The 26,290-nt window shown below is 53.5% G+C and overlaps 2 protein-coding genes and 1 long non-coding RNA gene across 8 annotated transcripts in view; 1 reads left to right on the forward strand and 2 right to left on the reverse strand.

Annotated features, from left to right (window-relative positions):
• Nucleotides 1-7,766, reverse strand: part of ZAN (zonadhesin) — a 35,269-nt gene extending 27,503 nt beyond the window's left edge. For 3 of the 4 annotated variants that reach the window (XM_045075034.1, XM_045075035.1, XM_045075033.1), the window contains exons 1-2: nucleotides 438-1,182; nucleotides 52-136 (exon numbers count right to left, since the gene is read on the reverse strand). In XM_045075034.1, the coding sequence (XP_044930969.1) occupies nucleotides 52-136; nucleotides 438-776 (424 nt within the window). In that variant the 5' untranslated portion in view covers nucleotides 777-1,182. The other variant, XM_045075036.1, reaches the window with a different exon arrangement.
• On the forward strand, nucleotides 2,624-17,349 carry LOC106006719. 3 transcript variants are annotated; one of them, XR_006605243.1, is made up of 5 exons: nucleotides 2,624-2,669; nucleotides 4,307-4,503; nucleotides 11,319-11,398; nucleotides 14,420-14,450; nucleotides 16,700-17,349. It is a non-coding gene; the product is annotated as an uncharacterized LOC106006719 (long non-coding RNA). The 3 variants fall into 3 exon arrangements; XR_006605244.1 differs by having other exon boundaries at nucleotides 2,669-2,743; XR_001180990.2 differs by lacking the exon at nucleotides 2,624-2,669 and having other exon boundaries at nucleotides 3,751-4,503.
• Nucleotides 15,980-17,878, reverse strand: EPO (erythropoietin). Its single transcript, XM_004761552.3, is given in 5 exon segments — nucleotides 15,980-16,833; nucleotides 16,919-17,098; nucleotides 17,340-17,426; nucleotides 17,682-17,851; nucleotides 17,854-17,878. Coding segments are annotated over 5 exon segments (618 nt in total). The 3' UTR covers nucleotides 15,980-16,677.
• Nucleotides 17,879-26,290: the final 8,412 nt, after the last annotated feature.

Genomic DNA, 26,290 nt, shown 5'->3' on the forward strand with positions numbered 1-26,290 from the left:
CGGTCATCTCAGATCAGGGCCCCCCTTTTGGGGCCCTAGATTTCGTCTTACCTCGACAAGTCTCATGATTGATCAAGATAAAATCCACAGCAACAACAAAGGCAGTGTTGGTACCCCTGATGGCCTCTAAGATCAGCTGAAGGTAATGAGGGACAGACAAGACAGAAATGCAGATGAATCCCCGGTAGCTCAGGGACTCTCCTGGTCAGTCTGTCCTCTGCCACAAGGCCACCTTGTTCTAGTCTCAACAATCCAACGCTGCCCCCACTCCATTTCAGGAACCAAGTGTCCCTCTCAGGGACACCAAGTTCACCTCTGCTCTGCTCCCTTTCCAGGGGTCCCTCTTCTCAGCCCCGATTATACCCAGGCATTATGGCCCCCAACACCATGTTCCCCACAGATGCTGACGGCGGGGGTGCGCCCTCTCCGTCTCTCACCTGCATGGGCTGTTGATGCCCCAAAGGGATGGTGACAGAGGTGTTCAGCCAGTCAGGACTCTGAGACCCAACACGTTGCCAGATAGTAGATGGGGAACTGCCCGCAGGGCTCTCCAGCAGGAGATTGAGCTTAGCGCCCTCTCCGAGGCCATACATGTGGTAGGCAAACTCCACACAGATGGCACCCGGGGCACAGAAGGGCCGGCTCACCAGTCTGGAAGACTGGCCCGCCTCAGAGAACTTGTCAGCCTCTATGTAAATATAGCGACCTTCTGGGCAAAAAAGAAGACAGTCAGAAGAAGGACAAGATGACAAACCGCCACAGGAACAGCCCAGCATGGTTTTCTCTCACAACTCCCCACACTGTAGCAGGTTTCCCACCCCTCACCCACTGCTGGTTTTGGACTTCTAACTGAAGAAGGCAGGAGCCCAAAGAAAAGGAAAACCAAATCATGGGCTGCACCAGTAAATGTCTTGACTGAAAATGAGATTGTGGATTTTGAAGCCTTGGGCTCTGCGAAGTGAGATGCCTGCATTTTCTGGGGAGTTCAGTGACCCCACAGCTATGAAAGTTTTCAACTCACTCTACTTCTGTCCTCTCGCCACAGCTCGGGCACCAGGGCAGCTTCCCAGGAAACACCTGCTGGCTGGTCTTCACCATCTCCAATATCTTCTTCCATCAATCACACCAGTCAACCCCCACCCTGCCCCAGCTGGGAGAAGATTCAGTAATTTGTTGGCTTGAGGGATCCTCAATCCTCACCTCCAGAAGCACCTGTACCCTGGATGTGCATAGTTTTATTTGCACGGGTCCAGTGTCCGCCATCCCCTGATGCCTGGGCCCAGTCACAGAAGGGATGGGCATCATCTTCGAAGTCACACTGAGGAAAGCTCTCTAGGAGTCAAATAGGAGATGGGAGCAACGTGGACCATGCTTTCTATTCCCCCCTGACCCTCCCTGCCCCCCCCCCTTTCTGAGCGATCTGGTCCTTCCGGGGCCTGGTTCTCACCCCCACAAGGAGCAGTGCTGATCGCATCCACTGCCACAGCTGGCTCTGGGGTCTCTCCAAACACACCCACCAGGGTAAACTGAACAGACAGAGAAAGGGGGCTGGGAGTGAAAAACCAGCCCAATTGCACCAGCCCAATTGCCCCAGCCCTCCCCCCCATCTAATTTTATTATATTCAGGAACCCAGGCACCCTGCTCCCAGTGCCCAAACCCTCAATCCGTTTCAGATATCAGAGGTGCCTACCATGTGCAAGGGATCCTGACCTCTCACTCCTCTGTACCTGAATTTGTCCCTGGGCTGTGTAATTGACAGAAACAGGCTGCCAGTTGGGTCCAGGTTGTCCTGAGAAGAGAGTGTGTTTCCGGATGCTGCCTGCAATGAAAGGGGAATACTTGGGAGCGTATTCCTCTCTCCCAAATGGGAGCAGGTCCTTCTCTCTCCCTCTCCTGGCACTTGTATCTGTTTTTTCCAGAAGCCCGAGTCCACTCCATGGAGTAACCTTGCATATATCCTAGATTTCCCTAGACCCTAAGGGATGCCCCATAGTTTCCTGTCAACCTAACCCTCGCAGATGAGCCTCAGGTCCTGGGAAGCCAGCGACTGCCAGGCTCACCCAAGACGGAAGCAGAGACAGTGAGGGCTGCACCAGGTGACTGTCCACGGAGGATATAGTGGAAGGACAGGCTTAGACAGCCAGAGGAATGGCTCCGCGGGCTCAGGAGGACAGATTTCTGCCTCGGTTTAGCATTCTTGGGATCCAGGAGCATGTAGAAGCCACCTACAAAGGAAAAGGGCCGGTAAGGTGAGGTGGCTGAAATTGAGGGAGTCGGGCACAGCGACAGGACTCTGGGACTGCAGGGGTCCTGGGCCTGGAAAGCCCCAACAGCTGCCTAGGATCAGCCAGCGCTGAGGGGGACCCACATCTGGCCACGGCCTTCGAGCCTTCCAGAAATGCTTGGCAAGAATTGATAAGGACGCAGGCACTGCCGTAAGAAACGCAGCATCCTCTCAGTAGAAGCAGGCAGGACCCTGGACTTTGGATTCGGAAGCTTTCGGAGCCCGCTGAGTCCTGCCCTCTTCCTTTTCCCAACCCATTGGACCGCCTAGCAGCTCAGGCAGCCAATCAGCTTGGAGATCGCTCCGTGACGCAACTGGTAGCCGGAGGAGGGGCCTAAGGCTGCGCAGGCGTGCTCGTCCCTGACTCCCACTCAGTGCTGTCAGGTGAGCGCGCTCGCACCCTGCCGGGAAAGGCGGGCTCCGGGAAGGGCGGAAAGGGGTGGAGCGGAGGGAGTGGGGTAAGTGGGAGAAAAGGAAGGAAAGATGGAAAAATAGGAAGCAAGAGGGAACAAGCGAGAGAGAAAATTAAAACAACAGCCAGCGTTTACTGACGCCGCAGGGCTCGGCCTGGGGTGCTAATACTCACGCGGCGGGGCTGGGGTGGGGGGCGGTGCCCCGCCCTACTCTCCGGGGCGTCTGAGTGAAGGGGAGGGGTGGCTCTTAAGGTCTTTCTAGAAGGTTGACCTCGGGGCGCCTGGGTGGCTCCGTGGGATAAGCCTCTGCCTTCGGCTCAGGTCATGATCCCAGGGCTCTAGGATCGAACCCCACATCGGGCTCTCTGCTCAGCGGGGCACATGCTGCCCTCCCCACCCCTTCCTGACTCTCTGCCTACTTGTGCTCTCTCTCTCTCTCACAAATAAATAGATAAATCTTCAAAAAAAAAAAAAAAAAAGCCGATCTCGGGCAGCGGGGAAAGAGCCCAGGAAGGAGAGAAAGTCGTTGGAGTGGGCCAGAGGGCGTATGGGCGGTGGGGGGAGACGGAGGAGAAGAGGAAAGAACAGGAAAACGAGGGGAGGATTGTGGATGGAGAAATGCGAAGGGACACAGAACAAAGAGGTGGGAATTTAGGGAAAAAAAATTAGGGAACGTGGGTTAGGGTTAGGGTTAGTTTGTGGGATGGAAGCGGGGGTTGGCGGGGGAAGCTGAGTGTGTGTAGTTTGCTTTCTGCTGAGTCTTCTGCGGACCGAGGTTTGAGGTCGCTGGGGTTCACCTCGCCCCGTCCTGGGGCAGTTATTACTGCGCGGTTAGTCAGGCAAACATCGCAAGCTTCTGCAGAGGTCACTAGAAGCCCAGAAAGGCCAAGGGCGGAAGCATGGCCGTTACTCACTACCAGGGCTAGAGAAATCATCCTCGGGCCCCACGTTGGGCACCCCGGAAGGCCCCTTCTTCTGGACCCACTTGGCCCCAGAGGCTGTTGGGATCCAGCTCCAGCCACAGAGATCGTTTGGAATGTCGAAGCTGCACGTCTGCATCATGCAGACTGAGGGGAAGAAGAGGGAGAAGGGAGGGTTTAGCTTTTTCTAGGAGGAGGCAGCTCCAAAAAGGACGCCGCAGCCTGGGGTCAGAATTCCGAGTGTTGGTCTGTGGCCTGCTGTCCACCGGTGGGGGGGCTTAATTCCTGGGACAGATTGCTTAAACTGCCTGTGTCTTCATTTGTAACTGGGAACGGCAGTACCCGCCTGTCATAGATTAGATGGTGAGTGAGGAGCCGCTAGCATAATGCTGTCCTCGGTGAGTGTTAGTTCCTTGCACTCAGCTTCTGGGATTTACCTTCCCTTGAATTTGCTCCCCTGGAGTCTCTAATGTCAACTGAGAGGGTTGGGTGTGGGTGAAACTGGGATAATAGCTAGGGTGACCAGACATCCAGCTGGGGCCGGGAACGGAGGATTTCCCCGAGATGCCAGACTTTCAGGGCAAAAAAGGGGGCAGCCTAGGGCAAACTGGAATGGTTGGTCACCCGAGAAAAGGTATCACTACAACCCTATTAAAAGAGAACCTCTCTTTCGGCGTGGCTGCTTCAGGATTCAGAGGTGTGAGATGCGGAGGCAGAGGGAAGCAAGGAGCCCCAACTCCGAGAGAAAGCAGGGTCATGGTCCCTGAGCTACTTCTGCCACCCTGGGCAGGTGGTGGAGGCAGAGAGGAAGAGGAAGAGGGACTGGGGCTTACCGCGATTACAGGAGCCCCGATGGATAGAGATGGCATCCAGAGAGATGTCCAGGTAAGCCGTGCTGCCCCTCACTCCTTCAAACATCACCTGTGGGAGACAGGAGGGGACCACTCACCCTGTAAGCTCCTTTGCCTCGGGCTCCCAGTTTCCCTGCCTGAATTCAGACGGCCCAGCCCCGTGCCCCTCCTTGCTTTGGCCCCTCCTGCCCAACCCCCCCCCCACACACACCCAGATTCCCCCCTGGGGCTCAAGCCTCTGCCCTTGGCCTCACCTGGCTGGGGAGGACAAGCCCCATAGGCACGGTGACAGCAGTGGGCATCCAGGAGGGGCTCTGGGTGTTAATGTGCTTCCAGAGCACGCTGGGGTGCTTTTCCTTGCTGTCCCTGAGCAGTAGCAGTCTGAGCTGGGCGCCCCACGACAGCCCGAACATGTGGTAGGCGAAGTGCACGCAGAGGGGGCCTTGCTCCCATATGGGGGGGCTGCGTAGACGGGCCACCCCGCCCCGGTGGAAGGTGCTTGATTCCATGTGCAGGTAGTGGCCCTCTGGGGAAGGCAGAGCCCAGGATGGCGAGGGGGCCCTGCCGCCCCCGTCCAGAGTCCAGGCGCCCACTTCCAGCTGCCTCCCTGTGCCCAGGTCTGCCCAAGCCCACCTCCCAGCTGTCTCCCTAAAGCTTAGGCTTCCTCACCTCCATTGGGGTACCCCCCGGGGGGACCAGTGGTGCCGGTCGGGGAGGGCCCACTGGCTCGAATCCAGTCCCCGTCATCCGTGGACGCTTGGGTCCAGTCACAGAGGGGTTTGGAGTTATCCTCAAAGTCACACTGGGTGAGAACGGCTGGGAAGAAAGGGCTGCTCTGAGGCCAGGACGGGGGGAGAGGGCCAAACTGGGGGCTGGCGGTTAGCCGGGTTTCTAAGCGTAGAGAAGGCAGCCACTAGGAGATTTGGGGTCCAGAGCAGAGTTTCTTAAAAGAGAATCTGAGAAGTAAGAATCTCTTAGGAGAGATTCATGGCAGGGGTCAGGGCAGAATGACTTCTGGGACAGGGGTGGCAAGCTGAGGGGCCAGGGGCTTTGTCTAGGCGCATACATTTTGCTGTTATTCGAACGAGACTGTTCCACGTAGGGCTTGGCCTCTACTCCTCCGTGTTTCCTCCACCCTCTGACATTCACTACATGTCTGTGCCATCACTCAGCCCCGAGGGCACTGGAGGTGGCCGTCTTAGGGAAGGAGAGAGATCTGAGCTGTGCTGGTTTCCAACTTACAGTTATCCCTCGAGTTGCGAGCAACTGCCTTCCAGTCCGGAGGCTTCTCTTTCCTTGGGGTTGATTTGGAAAAAGAGAGAAGGCGGGGTGGAAGGAATATTTGTCATTATCAAGAATCATAAGCGTCGATGATCGCGAGCTTTCTGAGCGGTCATTCTTGGAAGACGTTTCCTTTCGTGTTCGCCATATCATACCAAAGTGTGCGCAGTGAACGTATATTTACTTGTCGTCTTTAAGGTTTTCAAAAGGCCATCCAGCCTCCTTATGTTAAATTCTCATCTGTCGGGGCACACCTGGGTGGCTCAGTGGGTTAAGCCTCTGCCTTCGACTCAGGTCATGATCCCAGGGTCCTGGAATTGAGCCCCACATCGGGCTCTCTGCTTGGTGGGGAGCCTGCTTCCCCCTTTCTCTCTCTCTCTCTCTGCCTCCTTGTGATCTCTCTCTCGGTCAAATAAATAGATAAAATATTTTTAAAAAAAATTCTCATCTGGGGCGCCTGGGTGGCTCAGAGGGTTAAGGCTCTGCCTTTGGCTCAGGTCATGGTCCCAGGGTCCTGGGGTCGAGTCCTGCATCGGGCTCTCCGCTCAGTGGGGAGCCTGCTTTTCTCTTTCTCTCTCTCTCTCTCTCTTTGCCTGCTGCTCTGCCTACTTGAGATCTCTCTCTGTCAAATAAATAAATAAAATCTTAAAAAAAATTTTTTTTTCATCTATCTCCTAAGAAAAAAGAAAAAGCGTCTCCCCTCTGAGCTCCTCCTACCCCCACAGGGCCCCTCAGCGCCTCTGTGCCCGAGGTGGCCTGTGTGGTAGAGGCTTGCTTTCTGGAGCGGTCCTTAAGTGTTTGAACCTGGGGAAGCTCCTTCCTTCAGACCCAAAGTGGGGACTTTGTGAGTCCCCTGCTGCCGCGTGGGTGGCAAGTGGTCCTACCTCAGCCATAGGCCACTGAACATATAGATGAGTTACAGAGGGCTGGCCCTTCTGAACCCTGCAAACTCCCTGAACCTCACAGAGAGGCCGGCTGTCCCTCCCCAGGTGGCGTGGGCCAAACGAAACAGCCCTCCCCTTTACTCATTCAAGTTCTATTTGCTCATATCGTCCCCAGACAAGCTTCAGGACACCAAGCCATCCATCAGGTCTCACTGCCTCTACCTGAAGTCTCCTGTCTGCTGAATTTGCCCATTTTCTGAGAGCCCCACCCCTCTTTCCTGTCTGTTTCCCCAGCTCTGTGCCCCCTCCCTCTCTCTCAAGTCCGGGCTCTGTCTTGTACCCACTGAGCTGCTCACACCCCTCAGTTCCAAGTTCTCGGGCGGCAGGTTTCCCGCCACCATCCCAGTTCATCATCCTCTTCCTCCCCAGGGCTGTGCCCTTCGTGGTTACCCTGCTTATGCCCTCCAGCTTTGCCCCTCGCCCTCCCTCAGAGCCACCTCTGATCACTCCCGGAGCCCAGCTTACCGGACAGGGGCAGGCAGGTGGCCCCGGCCCCAGGCGGCCCCCGCCAGCAGCACCAGAGTCCAGACTGGAGGAGCCATGTGGGACCTCAGAGGCGGCTCTCAGGGGAGAGGGGAAGGCACAATAAGCCCAGGCCACTTTATCCACCTCTGACCCTCCTCGCTTGACAACCTTTGGAGAATGCCATGAAAACCAGACAGAGAACACGGGAGCCCTCTGGGAGATGGAAACTATAAGGGTGGAAATGTAATCTCCAACAAAGAGAAATGAAGTGAGAGCAGGAGAGAAGGAAAGCAAGAAAGACAAGAGAAAGAGACTCAGAGAACCAATCTGGGAAGTCTAACATCCAAACAAAATGGTTCAAAACAGAAGGAACCAAGGAGAAGAAATGCCTTAAGAGAAACCACACAGGAAGATTTCCCTGGACTGAGATACCGTCTCTTGATTAGAAGGGGTCTCCTTTGATGAATGCAAGGACACCCATGGAAGGCACGTCATGAGATTCGAGAGTAGCAGGGGGGAAGAGAAGACCCTAACCACTTTCAGATAGAAAAAAGCAAGTCACATACTTTCTAAGGATCGGGAATCAGCATGGCGTCAGGCTTTTCAATAGCAACCTGGGTTCTAAATGGCCGTGGAACATTGTCTGCAGAATTCCAACGGAAAATCATTTCAAACCTAAAATTCTATAGCTGGCAACGGTGGCATAAACGACTGGCCAGTCAAATAAGGTGGGACTGGAAATGCTTAATGGCAAAGAATTGAAAAAGACAAGTCCCACAGAAGACATGCCACCAGTCGGTGAACACTGGAAAGAGGTTCTGCTTCACTAGTACAAAGGAAAATGCTAGTCAAAACTACAACTGTCACAGTAACCACTGTTTAAGTGACTGAAAGCATTGCCTGTTGGCCAGGATGTAGGTAGACACACTCAAATACACTGGTGCTAAGACTGAAGGTTGAGGAAGACTTCTCAGAAAGTAATGTGACAGGGACTCTTAAACTTTCCAGCGTGGGGGCACCTGGGTGGCTCAGTGGGTTAGAGCCTCAGCCTTCGGCTCAGGTTGTGATCCCAGAGTCCTGGGATCGGGCCCCGAATCGGGCTCTACGCTCGGCGGGGAGCCCGCTTCCTCCTCTCTCTCTCTGCCTGCCTCTCTGCCTACTTGTGATCTCTGTCAAATAAATAAATAAAATCTTAAAAAAAAAAAAAAAAAAAACCTTTCTAGCATGCATGGTTTCAACCCGCCTTATTTTTCTAGGAATCTATGCACAGAACTCCATGTGTATTTACCTACAGCCTGGCACATGGGCACACCTTAAAGATGATCATTGGCATATGGGTTATAATAGGGGGAAAAAAAATCAAGATTACCTAAGTGTTTACCAGCATATAGACAGTTGGATCACACTCAAGGAATATTTTTTCATATGAAGGAATATTATGGAGGTATTAAAAAGAATGGCACCTTTCAAAAATTAAAAATAGACTTATGATAGGGTCCAGCAATTCCACTTCTGGGTGTATAGACCCAAAATAATTAAAAGCAAAGACTTAAAAAAAAAAAAAGACTAAAAAAAAAAAAAAAGCAAAGACTTGAAGAGAGGCAGTATTTGCCATAATCAAAAGGTGAGAGCAATCCAAGAGTCAAACAAAATAAGGTGTGTTTGTACAATGAGATATCATTCCACCTTTGAAGTGAGGAAATTCTCACACATGCCACACCATGGAGGAGACGATGCTAAGTAAAGCAAGCCCGACCCAGAAGGACAAATATCACAGGATTCCGCTTATCCGAGTTACCTGCAGCAGTCAAACTCCCAGAGACAGGAAGTAGAATGGCCATTGCGGAGAATGGGGAGTTAGTGCTTAACTGGGACAGAATTTCCATTGGGAAAGATGATAAGGTTCCATGGATGGCCAGCAGTGATGGTTTCCCAATGTGAATGTACTTAATGACACTGAATGTGCACTTAGAAATGGTTAAGAAGAGGGGGCGCCTGGGTGGCTCAGTGGGTTAAGCTGCTGCCTTCGGCTCAGGTCATGATCTCAGGGTCCTGGGATCGAGTCCCACATCGGGCTCTCTGCTCAGCAGGGTGCCTGCTTCCTCCTCTCTCTCTGCCTGCCTCTCTGCCTACTTGTGATCTCTCTCTGTCAAATAAATAAAATCTTTAAAAAAAAAAAAAAAAAAAGAAATGGTTAAGAAGAGGGATGCCTGGCTGGCTCAGTGGGAAGAGCACGGGACTCTTGATCTTGGGATCGAGAGTTTGAGCCCCATGTTGGGTATAGAGATGACTTAAATAAATAAGAAGATTTTTAAAAAAAGATTTTTAAATGGTTAAGAATGAGGCCCCTGGGTGGCTCAGTCATTAAGCATCTGCCTTTGGCTCAGGTCATGATTCCAGGGTCCTTGGGATCGAACCCCACATCGGGCACCCTGCTCGGCGGGAAGCCTGCTTCTCCCTCTCCCACTTTTCCTGTTTGTGTTCCCTTTCTTGCTGTGTCTCTTGCAAATAAATAAAATCTTCAAAAAAAAAAAAAAAGGAAAAAAATGGTGAAGAAGGTAAATTTATGTTCTGAGTCTGTTTCCACAATTAAAAATTATTTCACGGGGTACCAGGGTTGTTTGTATTTCCTCTCTTGCTGTCTGTCTGTCTCTCTGTCTGTCTCTCTCTCTGTCAAATAAATAAAATATTTGAAAATAAATAAAAATAATTTCAGAAATATCACTTGATGTACTAACACTGTTAAAGTTTATTTCTGGCTTAAAGAAGAAGGGAATGATGATAGATCAAGATGTTCTGATAGTGGAAAGAGAACCTGCATATGTTATTAAATGAAAGAGGCCGAAAAGTCCAGAACACAGACAATCAGAGGGACAAGCCGGCTCTACAAAGGGAGGGATCGGGAGGGGACCTTCCCGAGGCATGTTTAGTAGCCTCTGTTTTTTGTTCATTTGTTTTTCAAAGATTTTATTTATTTATTTATTTATTTATTTGACGGATTGTGAGAGAGAGGGAGAATAAGCAGGAAGAGCAGCAGAGAGAGAGGGAGAAGGAGAAGCAGGCTCCCCCGCTGACCCGGGACCCCCGTCCCCCTTCCCAGGGCTCAAACCCAGGACCCTGGGATCAGGACCTGAGCCAAAAGCAGACGCTCAACTGACTGAGCCACCCAGGTGCCCCTAAAGATTTTATTTTTAAGTAATCTCTACACCCAACATGGGACTCAGATTCATAACACTGAGATCAAGGGTCGCAGGCTCCACTGCCTAAGCCAGACAAGTGCCTGTAGCAGCCTCTGTTTTATCTGTGGAGTAGAAGGCGAGCAGAGAAAGCTCTGGTGGCAAGCCGGCCACAGCAGTACCCCTCTCAGGGGCTCATGGCAGTCCTGCCCACAGCCAACTCACCCCTACCTTCTAGTTTGGGCTCATACCAAACGCCCTCCTCTGGCCCACACTTTCCTTGCCCCAGCACACTTTGCAATCCTCAGGGCTTCTCTCCACACATGCCCCTCTCTGAGGGGCTGACCACAGGTGGCCAAGCAGACAAGCACTTTGGTAGGGAGCGTGTAGGGGTCCCTGGTCCCCCAGGTCCCTGGTGACAGGAAGGGAAGGTTTTTGGAAAGAGGTGACACCTGAGAGGCTTTCTAAGCCACAGAGAGATGGTAATGAAGCAAAGAAGTTGGGATGGCACATCCAGGAAGAGAGAATGTTCCAGGCTTAGAGGGAGCATGACATTTTTAAAGAATGGTCTGTGTCGGGGTTGCTTGCATGGCTCAGTGGGTTAAAGCCTCTGCCTTCAGCTTGGGTCATGATCCCGGTCCTGGGGTCGAGCCCCGCATGGGGCTCTCTGCTCAGCGGGGATCCTGCTTCCTCCTCTCTCTCTGCTTACTTGTGGTCTCTGTCAAATAAATAAATAAAATCTTAAAAAAAAAAAAAAAAAAAAGGGAATGGCCAGTGTGTGTGTGTGTGTGTGTGTGTGTGTGTGTGTAACACTGGGAAGAGGCAGGGGCCCCAGCTTGGGGAACCTTGAATACTTTGAGGTACCACCAAAAGTTTTTAAACAACAAGGATTACCTGACCCGACTTGCATTTTCTTTTTTTTTTTTTTTTTTTTTTTTTTTTTTTTTTTTTTTTTTTTTTTTTCCGACTTGCATTTTCAAAAGGCCACCCGGACACCCTGGGGAGATGTGGACCAGAGGGGGCCTGGCTGGAGCTGGGGCGACAGGAGAGGAGGCTGTCAGAGGTGAGAGATGGTGGTGCAGTTGCACACTAACATCAAGACAGCATGAGAGGGGACATGAGCAGATTGAGAACTTTCCAGAAGCCAGAAACAGCCATCCTTGCGGGCTAACCTCACTGAACCTCATGTCCTCCTCACTGTAAAATCATGTAGAAACTGAACTCCAAGGAAATGAATCGTGTCCAAATTTCCCATATCCCACCACACCCAGGTGTTCCTAGAAACCTTTGGTTTCATTCCCTTCACCTCAGCAGCCCCCTACTCTCTGCCATCAAATCTGTGCCCAGGGCACCGGGCCTTTGCCCCTGACGAGTGAAAGGGGATGCCTGGGGCAGCCATTCTCACGAGCTGTCAGGGCCGGTACAGTCGTGCACCAGGCATTGGAGAGGGAAGTCCCCAACCCCCTCACAGACCTGGGGACTCCTGCCTAAATGAGCACCAATAGGACCACCGAGGGGTCAGATCAGGGGAGAGAGAGATCCTCTCTGCCTCTTGACACCAAAGCAGGACGTGTAAAGGATGCCCAGCCCCGACCCTGGTGGACCCTTCCTCCATACCAGGTTAGGAGAACAATCAAGAGAGGGACAGAGCCAGGAAATGGTTAACCCAGGGAAGAGCCGCAGAAGCAAATTGACCCACAGCCCCTCCCGGTTGGGCAATAAGTCCTCTGAGGGCTGCTTTTGCTGACCTCTCTTTGGCGCCACAGAGCCACAGAGCGGGACAGTCACAGCTTCCAACCTGTCTGGGGTGGGGGTTGGTGTGCGAGGCAGGACAGGATGGGGTGGTGGTGTGGAAGGACACCACAGGGCTCTGCATTTGGGGGTGTCAGAATGCACAAGGCCCCTGAGGGTTTGTCACTTGGTCAAGCCTAGCAGCTGTAGGCAGAGGTGTAGAGGGACCCCGGCATGTGGAAGAACCCCGGGAGCGCTCCAGAGAATTAACGCCAGTCCTGGCTTTGCTGTGTTTCCTTAAACAGTACTCTCCCTCTCTGGGCCTTAGTTTGCTCTTCTGCAAAATGGAGAGACTAGCACAGCTAAGTTCTTTTAAAAGCAGAAATTGTGGGCAGGTCATGTAAATTTTTTTATTAATCCATTTTTTTTTTTTTAAATCAAAAGGAGAGGGGCACCTGGGTGGCTCAGTGGGTTAAGCCTCTGCCTTCAGCTCAGGTCATGATCTCAGGGTCCTGGGATCGAGCCCTGCATCAGCAGGGAGCCTGCTTCCCCCCCCTCTCTCTGCCTGCCTCTCTGCCTACTTGTGATCTCTCTCTCTGTCAAATAAATAAATAAATAAAATCTTGTTTGTGGGGGAAAGAGTTCATGGACATTTGGTCATGACTCACATAAATTGGGAAACCATACTACTGTCTGCTTTTCTGTGGCCAGTCATCTTTCATAATGTCATTTTATAATGGAATCGTAGAGGAATTACCTTCAGCCAGCTGGGGAAAAAAATGTAGTTAACATTCACCTTCGATTCCAATGTCTAAGAGGACCCATTTAGCTAATTCAAATCCAGCAACATTCATCTGCTACGATGAGAAGAAGATTCCGAGTAGTTCAGGAAAATCTTAGGTGACCTGTGGGCTGGGGTCAAACAGGCGCATTTGGTCAGCCTGATGGTGAGGCCCAGGGAGAAGGTTTGGGCCAATAGGCGGCAGTCAAGGTGGGAGCTAGGGCTGTAGGAGGTGGCTGAGTTGGTCCCTAGTTCTGGGGGACTTGGCTGGTGGGGAGGATAACAGGGAAGAAGTGGGAGCAGAAGGCAGAAGATGGAACATGGGGGAGATTTTATTTTTAAGATTGATTGATTGATTGATTGATTGATTGGAGGAGGGGCAGAGGGAGAGAATCTCAAGCAGACTTCCTGCTGAACTAGGGTCTTGATCCCATGACCCATGAGATCATAACCTGAGCCAAAACCAAGAGTCAGACACTCAACCGACTTTACCACCCAGACGCCCCTTGGGGCGGAGCTGATACTGAGAGAGGGAAGGGCCTAATGGCTTCATGACCTGGAGCTGCTTCCTCCCCTCCAAGTCACTCCCTCTACTCGCCTTTCCTTATGATCCCTGCTTCTGCTAGAAGAGGGAACAGGAATCAGTGAGCCTGGGTCCTTCCTGGTCCTTATCTTCCGCTTAGTGTCCTACTGCCAGGGCAAGGCCCATAATCTCTCTGGGCCTCGGTTTCTTCCTCGGCAAAATGGAGATTCCCCCACCATCTCTGCCCTCCTCATGCAGTTAGGAGAGCAAACAAGAAGATGCCCAGGAAGGCACCTCGTAAATCGCAGAGCACTCTACACACAGAAAGCATCTCCATTAAACAATTATGTAACCTGCTGACTCAGAATGGGCCATGCCGGCTCCTGTCCTGCCAGGAAGTGAGCAGAGCTGGCTCCGTCATCTTACATGGTGGAACTAGGTTGTTTTCTCCCCATCTTGGAAATAAGGTTGATACCTAAGGGCTTCCTGTTTCATGGGCTTGTGGTGAGAATCGCCGCAGATCCTGTAGGCTCCTGAGTTTAATATATTGTGAATCACCATAACAATAGTACAGAGGAAAGTTCACATCCCCAGCCTGCACTGGAAGACCCTTTGAAATCTGGCAACACCCTCCGGGGTGTGGGGTGTCTCTTTGGAGGACAGTGGACTGCAAGAGGCACAGACTGTCATTTCACGTTTTCCTAGTGCTTGGTGCAAAGGCTGCCACAAAGTAGGCACTCTGTAAATGTGGAATAAATGAGTTACATTTTTTAAAAAAGATTTTATTTATCTATTTGACAGACAGAGATCACAAATAGGCAGAGAGGCAGGCAGAGAGAGAGGGGGAAGCAGGCTCCCTGCTGACCAGAGAGCCCAGTGCAGGGCTCGATCCCAGGACCCTGGAGATCATGACCTGAGCCGAAGGCAGAGGCTTTAATGCACTGAGCATTGAGTTACATTTTTAATGTCTTAACACACTGGCCCTAGGTCATATAGTTCAGGTTCCATTAACTTTAACTTTTTTGTTTTGTTTCGTTGATGGAAAGCAGTAAGCAGTCTGAAAAGAAGTCAAGGAATAAGGTAGGTGGCCCTGACTTGTGGGTTAAAAAGATCCAGGTACTGGGTGGGCCCGGGAACGTCTAGGTGGCACAATAGGCTAAGATGTGCTTGGGGGTCATGAGTCCTAAACCTTGGGTTCGGGTCCCCGTTGCCATTCTTGGCTGCATGCCTTGGGTTTCAGGACAGTTCTCTTAGCTTTTTGCCATCGAGAAAGACAAACTCCTCCCTTCCTGATTCACAGCAGTGGGGCAAGAACCAGATGCCAGCCGTGGAAACCGCAACACACAAAAAAAATTTTTTTTTAAGATTTTATTTATCTATTTGACAGACACAGATCACACGTAGGCAGGGGTGGGGCAAAGCAGGCTCCCTGCTGAGCAGAGACCCCCCGACACGGGGCTCGATCCCAGGACCCTGAGATCATGACCTGAGCCCAAGGCAGAGGCTTAAACCCACTGAGCCACCCAGGTGCTCCTGCAATACAAATTTTTATTGGAATGTGCAAAGATCACCACTCTTAAGAGTTCTTTCACTTGTAGATTTCGCTAACATTTCCTGAATGGGCCTGAAGAGGGCACTGTACCCCAGGAGCTGGGTTGGCCAAGGTGAAAATTCTCCTTTGGGTCTATCTCTGCGTTGATTTCTCCCACCACGCTTCACCCCTGCCCCCAGCACACACATATACTTGGCAAATACCCTCCAGTCCCCCAACCTACACCTAATTTGTCCTGCTGCAGATTGCAAACATTCTCTCTTTTGCTATTTTCAGGGGTACGGGCTGACTTCTCTAAGTTTTGTGATACGAGCAGAAAGACTAGTCCCCACATATATGATAATGGTCAGGACTGGTCTCTTGGGGTACGTTGCAGCTGAAGCATTATTTCTGGGGAGGAATTTGAGGTGGATCGTTGGGAGTAATGGGTGAAATTAGAAGTAGGGATGGAGAGCAGAAGCTGAGTTAGTTTGTTCTGTGTCCCCCATCCCAGGGGAGCAGGGCACAGGGAGGGATTATAAGGAAGGTAAGTGACTAGGTGAGAGCTGGGGGCACTTGGGGGTTCCCGCTACCTTGGCTTTGGGCAGTTAGTATATTTTCCCATCTGTTCCGTGGGAATGACAGTGGAAACTTTCTCCAAGTCATGCAAGGAATAAAATGAGGTCATGGAAGCGAACCACCTAGAATAGCCCTGGGCACGGAGTGCTCGGTGAGACTGCTGTCGGGAATGTGGCTCCTTCTGCAAGTTCCAGGGGAGAGAGCATTAATGGGGACCCTCCCCAGGCAAGGAAAGGGGTCAGCTGAATTTAGAGAGGGCAAAGACTGATGCAGGAATGTGGCTTTAGCCAGAGACGCCACAGAGAAGAATTAAGAAAAAATAAGGGGCCACTGGCCAGAACTAGAAGCTGCCACCAGCCCCCAAAGGGGCTCCTGTTTCCTTGATGGCAGCTGTAGCTCACTAAAGAGGGCTGCCAGCTGCCTACTGAGGAATAGCCTTGAATGGAACCACCTTATTGACCGGCGTGGGCAGAGCTGTGGCCTCAAGCCCAGTGGGGTCAAGAGGTCAGACAGGCCATGAGAGGCAGCACGTAGGGCCGGACCCCCTCCACCTCTAGTTTCCCAGGGCTGTGGCCTGCTGCCAGGGTGGGAGCAGGGCCTGGGAAGTAGGGGGCTCCCGGGAAAACAGAAAAGTCAAGAGCCATGATGTGGTTTCAGTTCTTGCCAGTGAGATTGAAAAATACACAGAACTTGGACCCAGGGAGAGCCAGGGGCCAGCCCCCATCCCATCGTCATGGCTCCCACCACCCTTTGTCCAGTGGGTTCTTGCTGTCATGGGAGTATCCATGAGACCCGGAGAATTCATGGCTTGCCCCCGAAATTCTCCAGTCCCTCCTGTCCTTGCCTGATAGGTGCAAAAAAGAGGTATTTGCCCTCCAGCTTGGCCTGGCATCACCGTTCAGCAGGGCACTGAGGTGAGTTTTGGTGTCTCCCCAGCAAGGCTCTGTTCCCAAGTTTAAGCTGATTTCCTCCGACTTCCTCCTGCTCCGGGGCCTCAGGCTGGCCCTATGACATCCTTAGATCTGGACAGTCCTTCTGGCCCTTGAGATGTCACCCCTGGCCGTGGAGTGTCCGTGGGACAGACTAGTGCTGAGCTGCTCACCCCTCGACAGGGGTCAGGAGTGGGGGGTGCAGAGGCGTGGCACAGGCAGCAGTGGTAAGTGAGGTGGTGGACGTGTCCAGGGCGGGAGCACCTGGTCACCTGTCCCCTCTCCTGCAGGCCTCCCCTGTGTACAGCGTCAGCTTGCCCCGCAGAAAATTGGAGTAGATTCGGAAAAGTTTGCACAAAGTATCAACAGTGAACGTTCGGAGTGGAGCAGCAGAAGCTTCCTCTGGAAGGGAGCTGGCCTCCTTCTGCCAAGGAGACAACAGCAAGTTACCGCAGTCGGGGGAAGGGGGGAGACCCTGGAGGTGAGGTGTGATGGAGGCTCCTACCCACCTGGGCTCCCAGCGCCCGCAGCAGGGAAGTGAGGCTGCGAAGGCTACTGACGGCTTTGTCCACATGCAGCCGTAGGGTCTCAGACGGCTGCGAGGCGTTGGCCAACAGGGCCTGACCCCGCAGGATGGCTTCCGAGAGCAGAGCCAGGCCCTGCCAGACTTCCACGGCCTGCTGCCCGACCTAAAGCGAGCGGAGACTTGGAGTCGGCAGCCCAAGTCCGCCCCCTCCCTCTCAGCCGCCGCAAGCACCAGGCTGAGCAAAGTGAAGGCTCAGAATCCGTTTTGTTGAACGAACGAATGAATGAATGAATGAACGAAGGAGCATATTGCGTTCGGCCTTCATCTTCTTCTATCGCTCTCCCTCCCACCCCATCAGGTTCCCACAATGAGTCTCCCCAAGAAGAAGGAAAAAATAAACTCACGTCCATCCTCTTCCAGGTGTAGAAATTAACCTTGGTGTCTGGGACGGTGATATTCTCACTGAAGCTGCAGCCTTGAGCCCAGCCCACCTGAAATGCACCCCGCAGGGTGGGGGTGGAGGGTCAGGCTCCCCAAAAGCTCCGTCCGCCTTTGGCCCTTACCTAGCTTCCAGGTGTGCACTGGGGACAGCCACTTGTATCACTTCCACTGGGGGCTCTGACTTCCCACCTTCTCCACCCCTGAACCAAGTCCCAGGAAGGGGGACTCCGGTTCCTGGATCTTGGAGGACACCTTTGGACTCCTGAGAGTGAGTTCTGTGGAATGTCCTGAGGAGGGGGCCTCACCGTGACATTTTCTGCCTCCCTGGCCTCCAGGATGTATCTCTCCAGGACTCGGCTGTCACAAATGAGGCGAGGGGGGGCGCCCAGGACTGGGAGGCCCAGAGGAAGCAGCAGCAAAGACAGCAGAAGCAGCAGGGCAGGACATTCTAGAAAAGAGTGCCAGGCTGAGTGTACGGCTTTGGAGGGGCAGGTTCACACATCCTGCTCCACTGCCCCCAGCGAGGCGCTCCGGACCCCCCACCTTCCCAGCGCTGGGGTTCTGCCTCCTCTGCCTTCATTCAATCGGCTGCGGCACACACCCTCCCCCCTAAACTACCGGCATCCACTTCTCCAGGCCAAACTTCGATCCCGGTGTGACAGAGGCGTCCCTTCTCGCAGATCCCGGTGATTGCTCCAAGACCCAGGTATCCGCTTTTCCCCCCTCGCACGTAGCAGCCCCTCTTCTCCCCGAACCCCCCAACCGCGCCCCCTTGTCCAGGTCGGATTTCACCTTGCACAGGGGCTCCTTGAGCCCTGCCGGCACGTGGAGGCTGCCCCACCCCCCTTGCCCTTCCGGGGTCCTTGGCAAGTTGTCGGTCCTTGAACCCAGTCACCTCGGGGCCACTAGCCCCGGCGGTAAATTCCTGCTCAAACAGGGGCCCGGGCGGGCGGGGGCTCCTCCGGCCGGCGAGTACTCACCGCACACCCCCATCTCCGCGCCTCCCCCCGGCCCCTCAGCGACCAGGGGCTCGGCCGGCGCCCTTGCCGGGAGCCCTCATCCTGGGAAGCGCGGTGGGGCAGGGCCGTCCGTCCCCACGGCCCGAAGTAGGGGGCCGCCGTCCAGGGGCCGCCGAGCCGGGGTCGCACGGAGCGAACGCGAGGCTCTCGGCCAGGGTCCGCGAGGAGTGGCGCGCGGCGACCGGCCGGGGTTGGCCCGGGGACTGCGGCTCGGCCGGGGGTCGGGGCTGTTATCAGCATGTGTGCGTGCGTGTGTGGGGGTGGGGGGCAGGCTGTGTGCGTGAGGGGTCGCCAGAGGTAAGGGCCAGAGGGGTCAGACCGGGGCAGGACGCCTGGGTCGGGGGCTCGCCTGGGTCGGGGGCTCGCCGGGGTGGCAGGAGAGCGGCCGCGGGAGCGGAGCGGGGACACCGCTGTGCCCCGCCGACCCCGGGGTCTGGGAGGCGCGACTGGGTGCGCACCGGCGGGAGGTGCGCATTCCCATTCCGGGAAAGGCTGGGGACCCCGTGGCTCCCCCCATCCCGGGGTGGGGGTGTGGTTGTGGGGGGCGGGTTGGCACGTCCCAGTCGGGCGGGGGTTCAGAGCTGGGAACGCCGGTTCCTGGCAGAGGCATGCTGCCTTCCTTCTCACAATTCCAGTACATGTTCCAGAAGCCAGTATTGTTCATGTTGAGGAATTTGATGGGGGCACACGGAGTAAGAAATGTGGGGGTCTTCTCTCCCCCACTCTTCACTTTTCTAGGACTCTGAAAACCCAGAACTTGAACTTTGAGGGCACTGGGCACATGGTCTGTTGTGCAGGACGCGTGTGCACTTTCACATCCTTTTTGTTCTTTGTTGTTTGGGGCTTTGACCTGTGATATAGGTTAGCCTGCGTGGCGAAATTCCGAAATTCGGTAGAACTCTGAAACAGGGCTGTTCCCCACCACCACCCAGATGGTGGCTGAGATTTGCAGCGAAGCCTCAGGGGCTTCTAGGAAGCAGGGGGCCAAGCCCCCTAGAGCAGGAGTCGGAGGTGGGCTGGCCTCTCACACCTTGGAAAGTGGTCTCAGTCCTGAACCTCAGTGCCCTGACCTGTCAAAGCAGGGTGTGTGATGACGTCCCAGTTCCAAAGTCCTACAAATACAGGTAGTTACGTATCTTCCCTCGCTTCCTACCCAGTTCCGTGACATTAAAGATATTTTATTTACAGGATCAGTGCCTTCTTTGTGCAAGTCAGGTGACTACAAACTTTGCAAGACAAAAAAGATGTGTTTGAGAGCTAGCTCCCGCCTCCTGGAGTTTGTAGCTTACAACAGAGATAAGATGGGTACACAGGGCAGTGTGTGAGGACCGGAGCGTTCAGAGCCTAGCCGGAAGGGTTTGGAAGAGGCAGAGCTCATTGTTAGCTAGGGGAGTCGATGAACATTTGATGCAGAGGGTGACATGAGCTCAGCCTTGACTGGCCCCCAGCATTTCAGTAGGAAGAGCTGTGAGGTGGGAATGAAGCCAGTTCAGCAAGGGAAAGGGGGGAGGGGTCAGGTGTGTCAGGATGGAGGGTGTGGACTGCAAAGGTGGCAAGACACTAGGCCAGAGGGCTGGTTCGGGAGAGATCAGGTTGTGAAGGGCCTTGAATGCCGCTCTTAAGAATTTGGATTTGGGCCACCTGGGTGGCTCGCTTGGTTGAGCATCCGGCTTTTGGTTTCAGCAGGTCGTGATCTCATGGGTCAGGTGATAGAGCTCTGCACAGTCCCCACGCTCAGCGGGGAATTTGCTGGAAAGATTCTCCCCCTCTGAACCACCCCGCCATGTGTGCAGGCACACTCTCTCTAAAATAAAATAAAGAAGGGGCGCCTGGGTGGCTCAGTGGGTTAAGCCTTTGCCTTCGGCTCAGGTCATGATCTCAGGGTCCTGGGATCGTACCCTGCATCGGGCTCTCTGCTCAGCGGGGAGCCTGCTTCCTCCTCTCTCTCTGCCTGCCTCTCTGCCTACTTGTGATCTCTCTCTCTCTCTCTCTCTGTGTCAAATAAATAAATAAGTAAATCTTTTTAAAAAATAAAATAAAATAAGAAGTCTTAATTTTTTTTTTAAGTAATTTGGATTTTTTTTGTAAAGAGTGGGAAGCACTCATTCATTCGTTTATCTGGGAAATGAATATTCATCTAAGAAATACATATGAGTACCTAATTGTGGCCGGGGACCTGGGGATAGAATGAAACAGACAAGAGGGGCTACCCTGGTGGGGCTGACATTCTAGTGGCGAGGTGGGAAGACCAAGACAAAAATGAATTAAAGGAGGATCTGCCATGGCAACAACGGACCAAGGAGACGGGGCGTGGAAGGGACCAGGAGTGGTGGCGGAGGCTGCAGGTTTAGCTGGGGCAGTCGGGGAAGCTGTGCTGAGTGTGACTTGAATAAAGGCGGATGGAGGTGCAGGAGGGAACCGTCAGGTGGGGTAGAGCATGATTAAAGAGGGGGTCAGGAGAAGGAGAGGCAGGATGCAGAGGCTGGTGTGTGCCTCCTGTGGGAAGTCCTGAGAGCCTGACTCGCTCGGATCCCCCTCCTCTGCCCTCTGCTCACCTCCAGGCCCTGTTCTGGGGTCCCGCCTCAACCCTGGCATCCTGACTCCCAGTCTGCACACCCCACTATGCCCCTAGTTCCAGTTTGCCTCTCAGCACCCAGGCAGCTTCCCAGCCCTGCTTGGCCTTCGGAGCCGGGGTCTGCTTCCCTCCCGGATCCCAGCTGTGGGACAAGCACACGTACACTCACGTCCACACACGTCCACATATGCGTTCCGGCCCGACCCCCCCCCCAACCCTCCAGCCACTGCTGTCCGGTCGGTCCCCTGACTCCTGCGTCACTGCCCTGACCTGACCATGGAGAGGGGGGCCGGGGACGGATGGGGGTGGGGGGTAGACACCGCCTAAGGAGACAGAGGAGAGGAGGAGCCTTTTGGACTGCGGGACCTGCTGTTTCCCTCATAGCAACTTGTCGGAGGCCTGACTTCACCTCTGCCTTCAAGGAAGGAGGAGAGATGGACCGTAAGCACCAGTGCCCAGGTGGTAGGGCCTGCTGGCCGGGGCTGGTGCTGGCTCATCCTCTGGGACTTTGGGAGAAAGCCCTCTGATTGCAGCTGGGGAGAGAAGGTGCAGGAGAGGATCTCGGTCCTTCCCATACCCACCCCCTAAGCTGTAGCAATTCTGCCAGAGGGCAGAGCCTGGTATGGGGGCCAACTTCAACCCAGGTTCTCTTGGCTACTGCCCAGCATGGTCCAGCTACCTGCCCTTGATATCAGGGGCCCCTGAAAAGCAGAGAGAAAACAGGAAGCTCCTTGGGGCTCCCCCTCTCACACCGGCCACCCCTGCCCCCTCCATCTGCCTCTGTATGTCCCTCTGGCACGGTGCTGGCTGCTGCAAAGGGTCTCCTCCCTAAACTCTCCTGTCAATCCCCACTAGTTTCCCCTTTGAATAGCCTCATTCTTGTCATACCCCTGAGCAGGAGCCTGCTGTGGCTCCCGGTTGCATCCGCTCTGAGACCCTCTGTGTTCTGCCATCTGCCCACCTCTCCAGCCTATTCTCTGACTTTGCTCATTCCCTTTCCTTCCATCACAAGAACTCAGTTAGATGCTTCCCGCCTTTGGCTCACTCTGTGCTTTCCACCTGCATCACCTTCTCACCACTATCTCCCCCCTCCCCATTCTTCAAAACCCAAACCGAAGCCTTATGCTCCTCTATAAAGCCTTCCCTGATCCCCCCCGGCAGAAAGTTCTCTCCTTCTGCACTGCCATCATTTATGGATGTGGCTTAGGTCTCCTGCCAGCTGGGCCACCATGCACGGCTTTCAAGGTGAAGCACTGCACAACTCCGGTGGGGGGGTGGGCGCCGTTCATACAGACTCGCAGGGAATGGAACTCTCTGTTGTCACACAGCACAGGTGACTTGTTCATCAGAAAGAGCAGAGGATGGTGTAGGGTGAGTCTCGTTCAGCTTGGGACCCCCAGGGACGCGGCATGTTGCCTATTTATGGTATGTGTTATAGGTGGTCCCTCCACTCCAGAGACCTCAGAGAAGGGGAGATCTAAAGTGGAGAAGTGAGCCATTCAGCGTCTCAGTGCTTGCTGGAGTCAGGCTGCACAGCCTAGCTCCGGGATCTCGGGGGGCCTGCGAAGCCTCCATCCACTTCCTGAGCAGCAGCCACTGAGGCAGGGTCTGAAAAGGGATGGGTGTGACAAAAGGATGGCGGGGGTGGAGGCAGGCTCTGTTCCATGGAGCTTTCCTGGCAGCCGCCTGAGACCGAAAGTCCAAGGAGAAGCAAATTTACAGCTCCCCTGAGCTCCCCCAGACCTCAAGGCAGCACGAAGCCCCAGCTGCCTGGAGTTGTGTTGGGGACGAAGTGGGGGGGGGGACTCTGGGCCTCCCTTCAGTGGCTCTCAGTTTGGCTGCAGGGTTCAGCCAGCGGCTTGCAAGACCTTCTGTGCTGGGAAGTGAGGTGGTCAGGGACTGTGGAGGGTAGGGTGGGGGGGAGGGCTTCCTGGCCCTTGGAGAGTTGGGAAAAGAACAAGAAGGCTGGAGAACAGATTCCTGCTGGAGAACCAAAGAAAGTCTTGTCCAAAGGCCGATTTGGAGAAACTGAGGCAAGGGCTGCTTGCTGGGCCATAAAGGAGCCGGGAGAACCAGACATCCGGGTGTCTTCTCTCAACAAGCATTGGCTGTGCGGCCCAGCAGTGTAACGGGGGTCCTGTAAACAAGGGAGCCCAGATTAGTGGCCTGAGCTCTGTCACTTACGAGCAGCCGGCTTGGACTGGTGACTTTGCTTTTGAGCCTACGGATGGTGGATGCTAGTAATTGCTTCCCCTGGCTGTCCTGGTTATGTAACACCCGGAGGAGGGTGATCAATAAAGCCTGGCTGTTCTTACTGCATGAGCTCTGCTTCAGCATCCCTCCTAGTTGTCCTCCCTTTGGAGGGCTAGAGACCAAACCTCCAGCATCTTCTCCGGACTTCCTCCAGCACCCTCCCCTGTTCCCTCTGGGGAGCTGGGCACAGGCTAATGGCACCGTATCTCTGCTGTTGTAGCTGCCCCTCCCCCCAGCAACTCACCAGAAGGTGTCACGAGAACTGTGGGGTGTGGATGGAGGTATCCAAGGGTCCAGGCGCTGACTGCACTTTGGAGAAACTTGCCCTTGATCACCACTGGGTGAAATGGTGACTGCGATCACAGTGACTATGACCGCAGTGACTACTGTGGACGTTGCTGGTGGGTTAAGAGGCAGGTATCAAGCCTATAGGCTCTTTCTACTTAGAATATAGGTCAAGATCTCCTCAAGGCAAGTTTACAGAAGCCTTAGACCTACTCCTAAGGATCCAAATTTAGTGAATATTTTCTTGAATGGTTCATGGTTTACTAAGAACCAACAGATATCAAGAACCTATTTACTTGCCCCAGAGGCATCTCCTGATCTGTATATAAGGGAGCTTTTCTGCTCTTGTCTTAGTTCATGAACCAGCAAATGAGTTTAATACTCTCAGGAAACTATGTTTTTCTGGAAGTGAACAGAATTCACAGACTCTGAACTGGAAGGGACTGAGGAGGTCCCATGAAAGCGAAGGTCCACCTTTGGCTTGCTGTGGCAAGACATTTGGTGTTTCTCGAGGAAGCAGAGGCTTGTTAGAGAGTGGTCAGTGCATCTGTCCTCTGGTGATATTTATTGGTTATTGGATTGGGCAGTGAAATCACTTCTCCTTGGGATTGCTCATCAGTTTGATAACTAACTCCCCTGATCACCCCACCTAGAGAACAAAGAAACAAACTTTTTAAAAACTTAATGTTTGTTTTTTCTTTCTAAAGATTTTATTTATTCGAGAGAGAGAGAGATCACAAATAGGCACAGAGGCAGGCAGGGGGGAGGGGAGGAAGCAGGCTCCCCGCTGAGCAGAGAGCCCGATGTGGGGCTCGATCCCAGGACCCTGAGATCATGACCTGGGCCGAAGGCAGAGGCTTAACCCACTGAGCCACCCAGGCGTCCCGAAAAATTGTTTTCTTATTACAAAAATGATTGAAAACTGGAAAATATGGTTAACCCAAAACATATGAATAAAAAGCACTTATAATGCCATTAAGAAGGCAGAGGCTTTTCTGTTTTTTAAGGTTTTTATTTATTTATTTATTTATTTGAGAGAGTGAGAGAGAGAGCATGAGCAGGGTGAGGGGCAGAGGGAGAAGCAGACCTCCCCCCTGAGCAGGGAGCCCGAAGTGGGGCTTGATCCTGGGACTCCAGGATCACGACACAAGCCAAAAGCAGATGCCTAACCGACTGAGCCACCCAGACGCCCCAAGAAGACAGAGTCTTAAATGGTCACGTCCAGACATTTGCTTGGTAGGATCACTTCACTTCATCCCAAACCTCCATGCAGTTGGACACCTGCTCCTTGAGGAACTACACTGAGCCCAGAATTTTAGTCCAACTTCTCCAGAGGTTCAAGTGTTTCCGGAACACACCATTCTCCCGCCAACTCCCAACCAGACACCAGGAACTCAACCTGAGACAGAGGACAAGGACCTCCCTAGGAGGATCATCACCCTATCCAAACCAGTTCCTGTATCCTGAGGGCCTGTTTTCTTCCCTGCTGGGTAAGCCATAAACGTAAGAGCTAACAGAACTAGAAGCTCTGGCCTTATAAGCCAAACCTGCGCCAGTCACCTTTCTTCCCCTCTCCTTATTCCCACCAAGAGGCCCGAAATTTCTTTGCAAAATGGCCCATGTTAACCATAGTGGATTTTACGGCTGATGGAGCCTATGCTAATGCCAGGGACAGTTCCAAGCACTACGCCAATTATTTGTCTTTTTAAAAATCTGTCTTACACCCTGTTGACTTTAGAGGACTGGTTTATACCTTTCTGGGAAGGCCAGGTGCTTAACACGGATCCTTACGAGCCCGTGCTCAGTAATGCTACAGATTCTGAGCAGAGGTCTGTATCCTCCTCCGAAACAAAGCATTTTTTAAAATTTTTTAAAAGATTTTTATTTATTTATTTGACAGACAGATCACAAGTAGGCAGAGAGGCCGGCAGAGAGAGAGGAGGAAGCAGGCTCCCTGCTGAGCAGAGAGCATGATGCGGGACTCGATCCCAGGACCCTGAGATCATGACCTGAGCCGAAGGCAGAGGCTTTAACCCACTGAGCCACCCAAGCACCCCGAAACAAAGCATTTCAACTCTGGCCTCTGCAGATCTGGTGTTGAAGCAGGGGGTCATTTCAGACTCACCATGCCCCCTACCTGCCCACACACGTGAAAGGGCGAGCTCCCTAACCCTCTCTCCCTTCAGCAGCGATGTCTAGGGGCTGTTTCTGCAGACCTGCCACTGAGGGAAGCCCCGCTGGCAAGCACTGAGAGAAAGGGAGTAGAAATAACAAATGGGCCGGGAGAGGTAGCTGCCAAAACAAACCAAATGCAAAAGGGCTGCTTGCCACCACCTCGGCTGGGCCCAGGCCAGGAGCACAGAGAGACAAGAACACATACGTGCAGGGAGACACATAGTTCCAGCAAGCTCCCTGCTGGATCTCCATGCTGCTACTGGGGGGCTTTGGGGCAAGGGAGCCTTGCAGTCGGTCAAGGCTGACAGGGGAATGAGGTGGGCGGTATGGAGGGTGGGGGGATCTGAGAGAAATGCCTCTCGTTTTGTCTCCATTAAGCCTCCCAGGTGCTTCCTGCTTTCTGGCCACCCTGAGTGACCCTTGAGTCCCACAACACACCCTATTCATGAACCCCGTTTGTGTATGCGGACCTCTCTGCTAGGTATGGCCTCTCTTCTCTTTGCCTGGCAAACTCCTATTCATCCTTCAATACCCAAGGTCAAAGGTGAAACCATTTTGGACCCCACCCATTAGCCATCTCACTCTCCACATTTCCAAATCATGGCCA

Source organism: Mustela putorius, unplaced genomic scaffold (genome assembly GCF_011764305.1).
Source record: "Mustela putorius furo isolate JIRA1106 unplaced genomic scaffold, ASM1176430v1.1 tig00000139_pilon_pilon_pilon, whole genome shotgun sequence".
Lineage (NCBI taxonomy): Eukaryota > Metazoa > Chordata > Mammalia > Carnivora > Mustelidae > Mustela > Mustela putorius.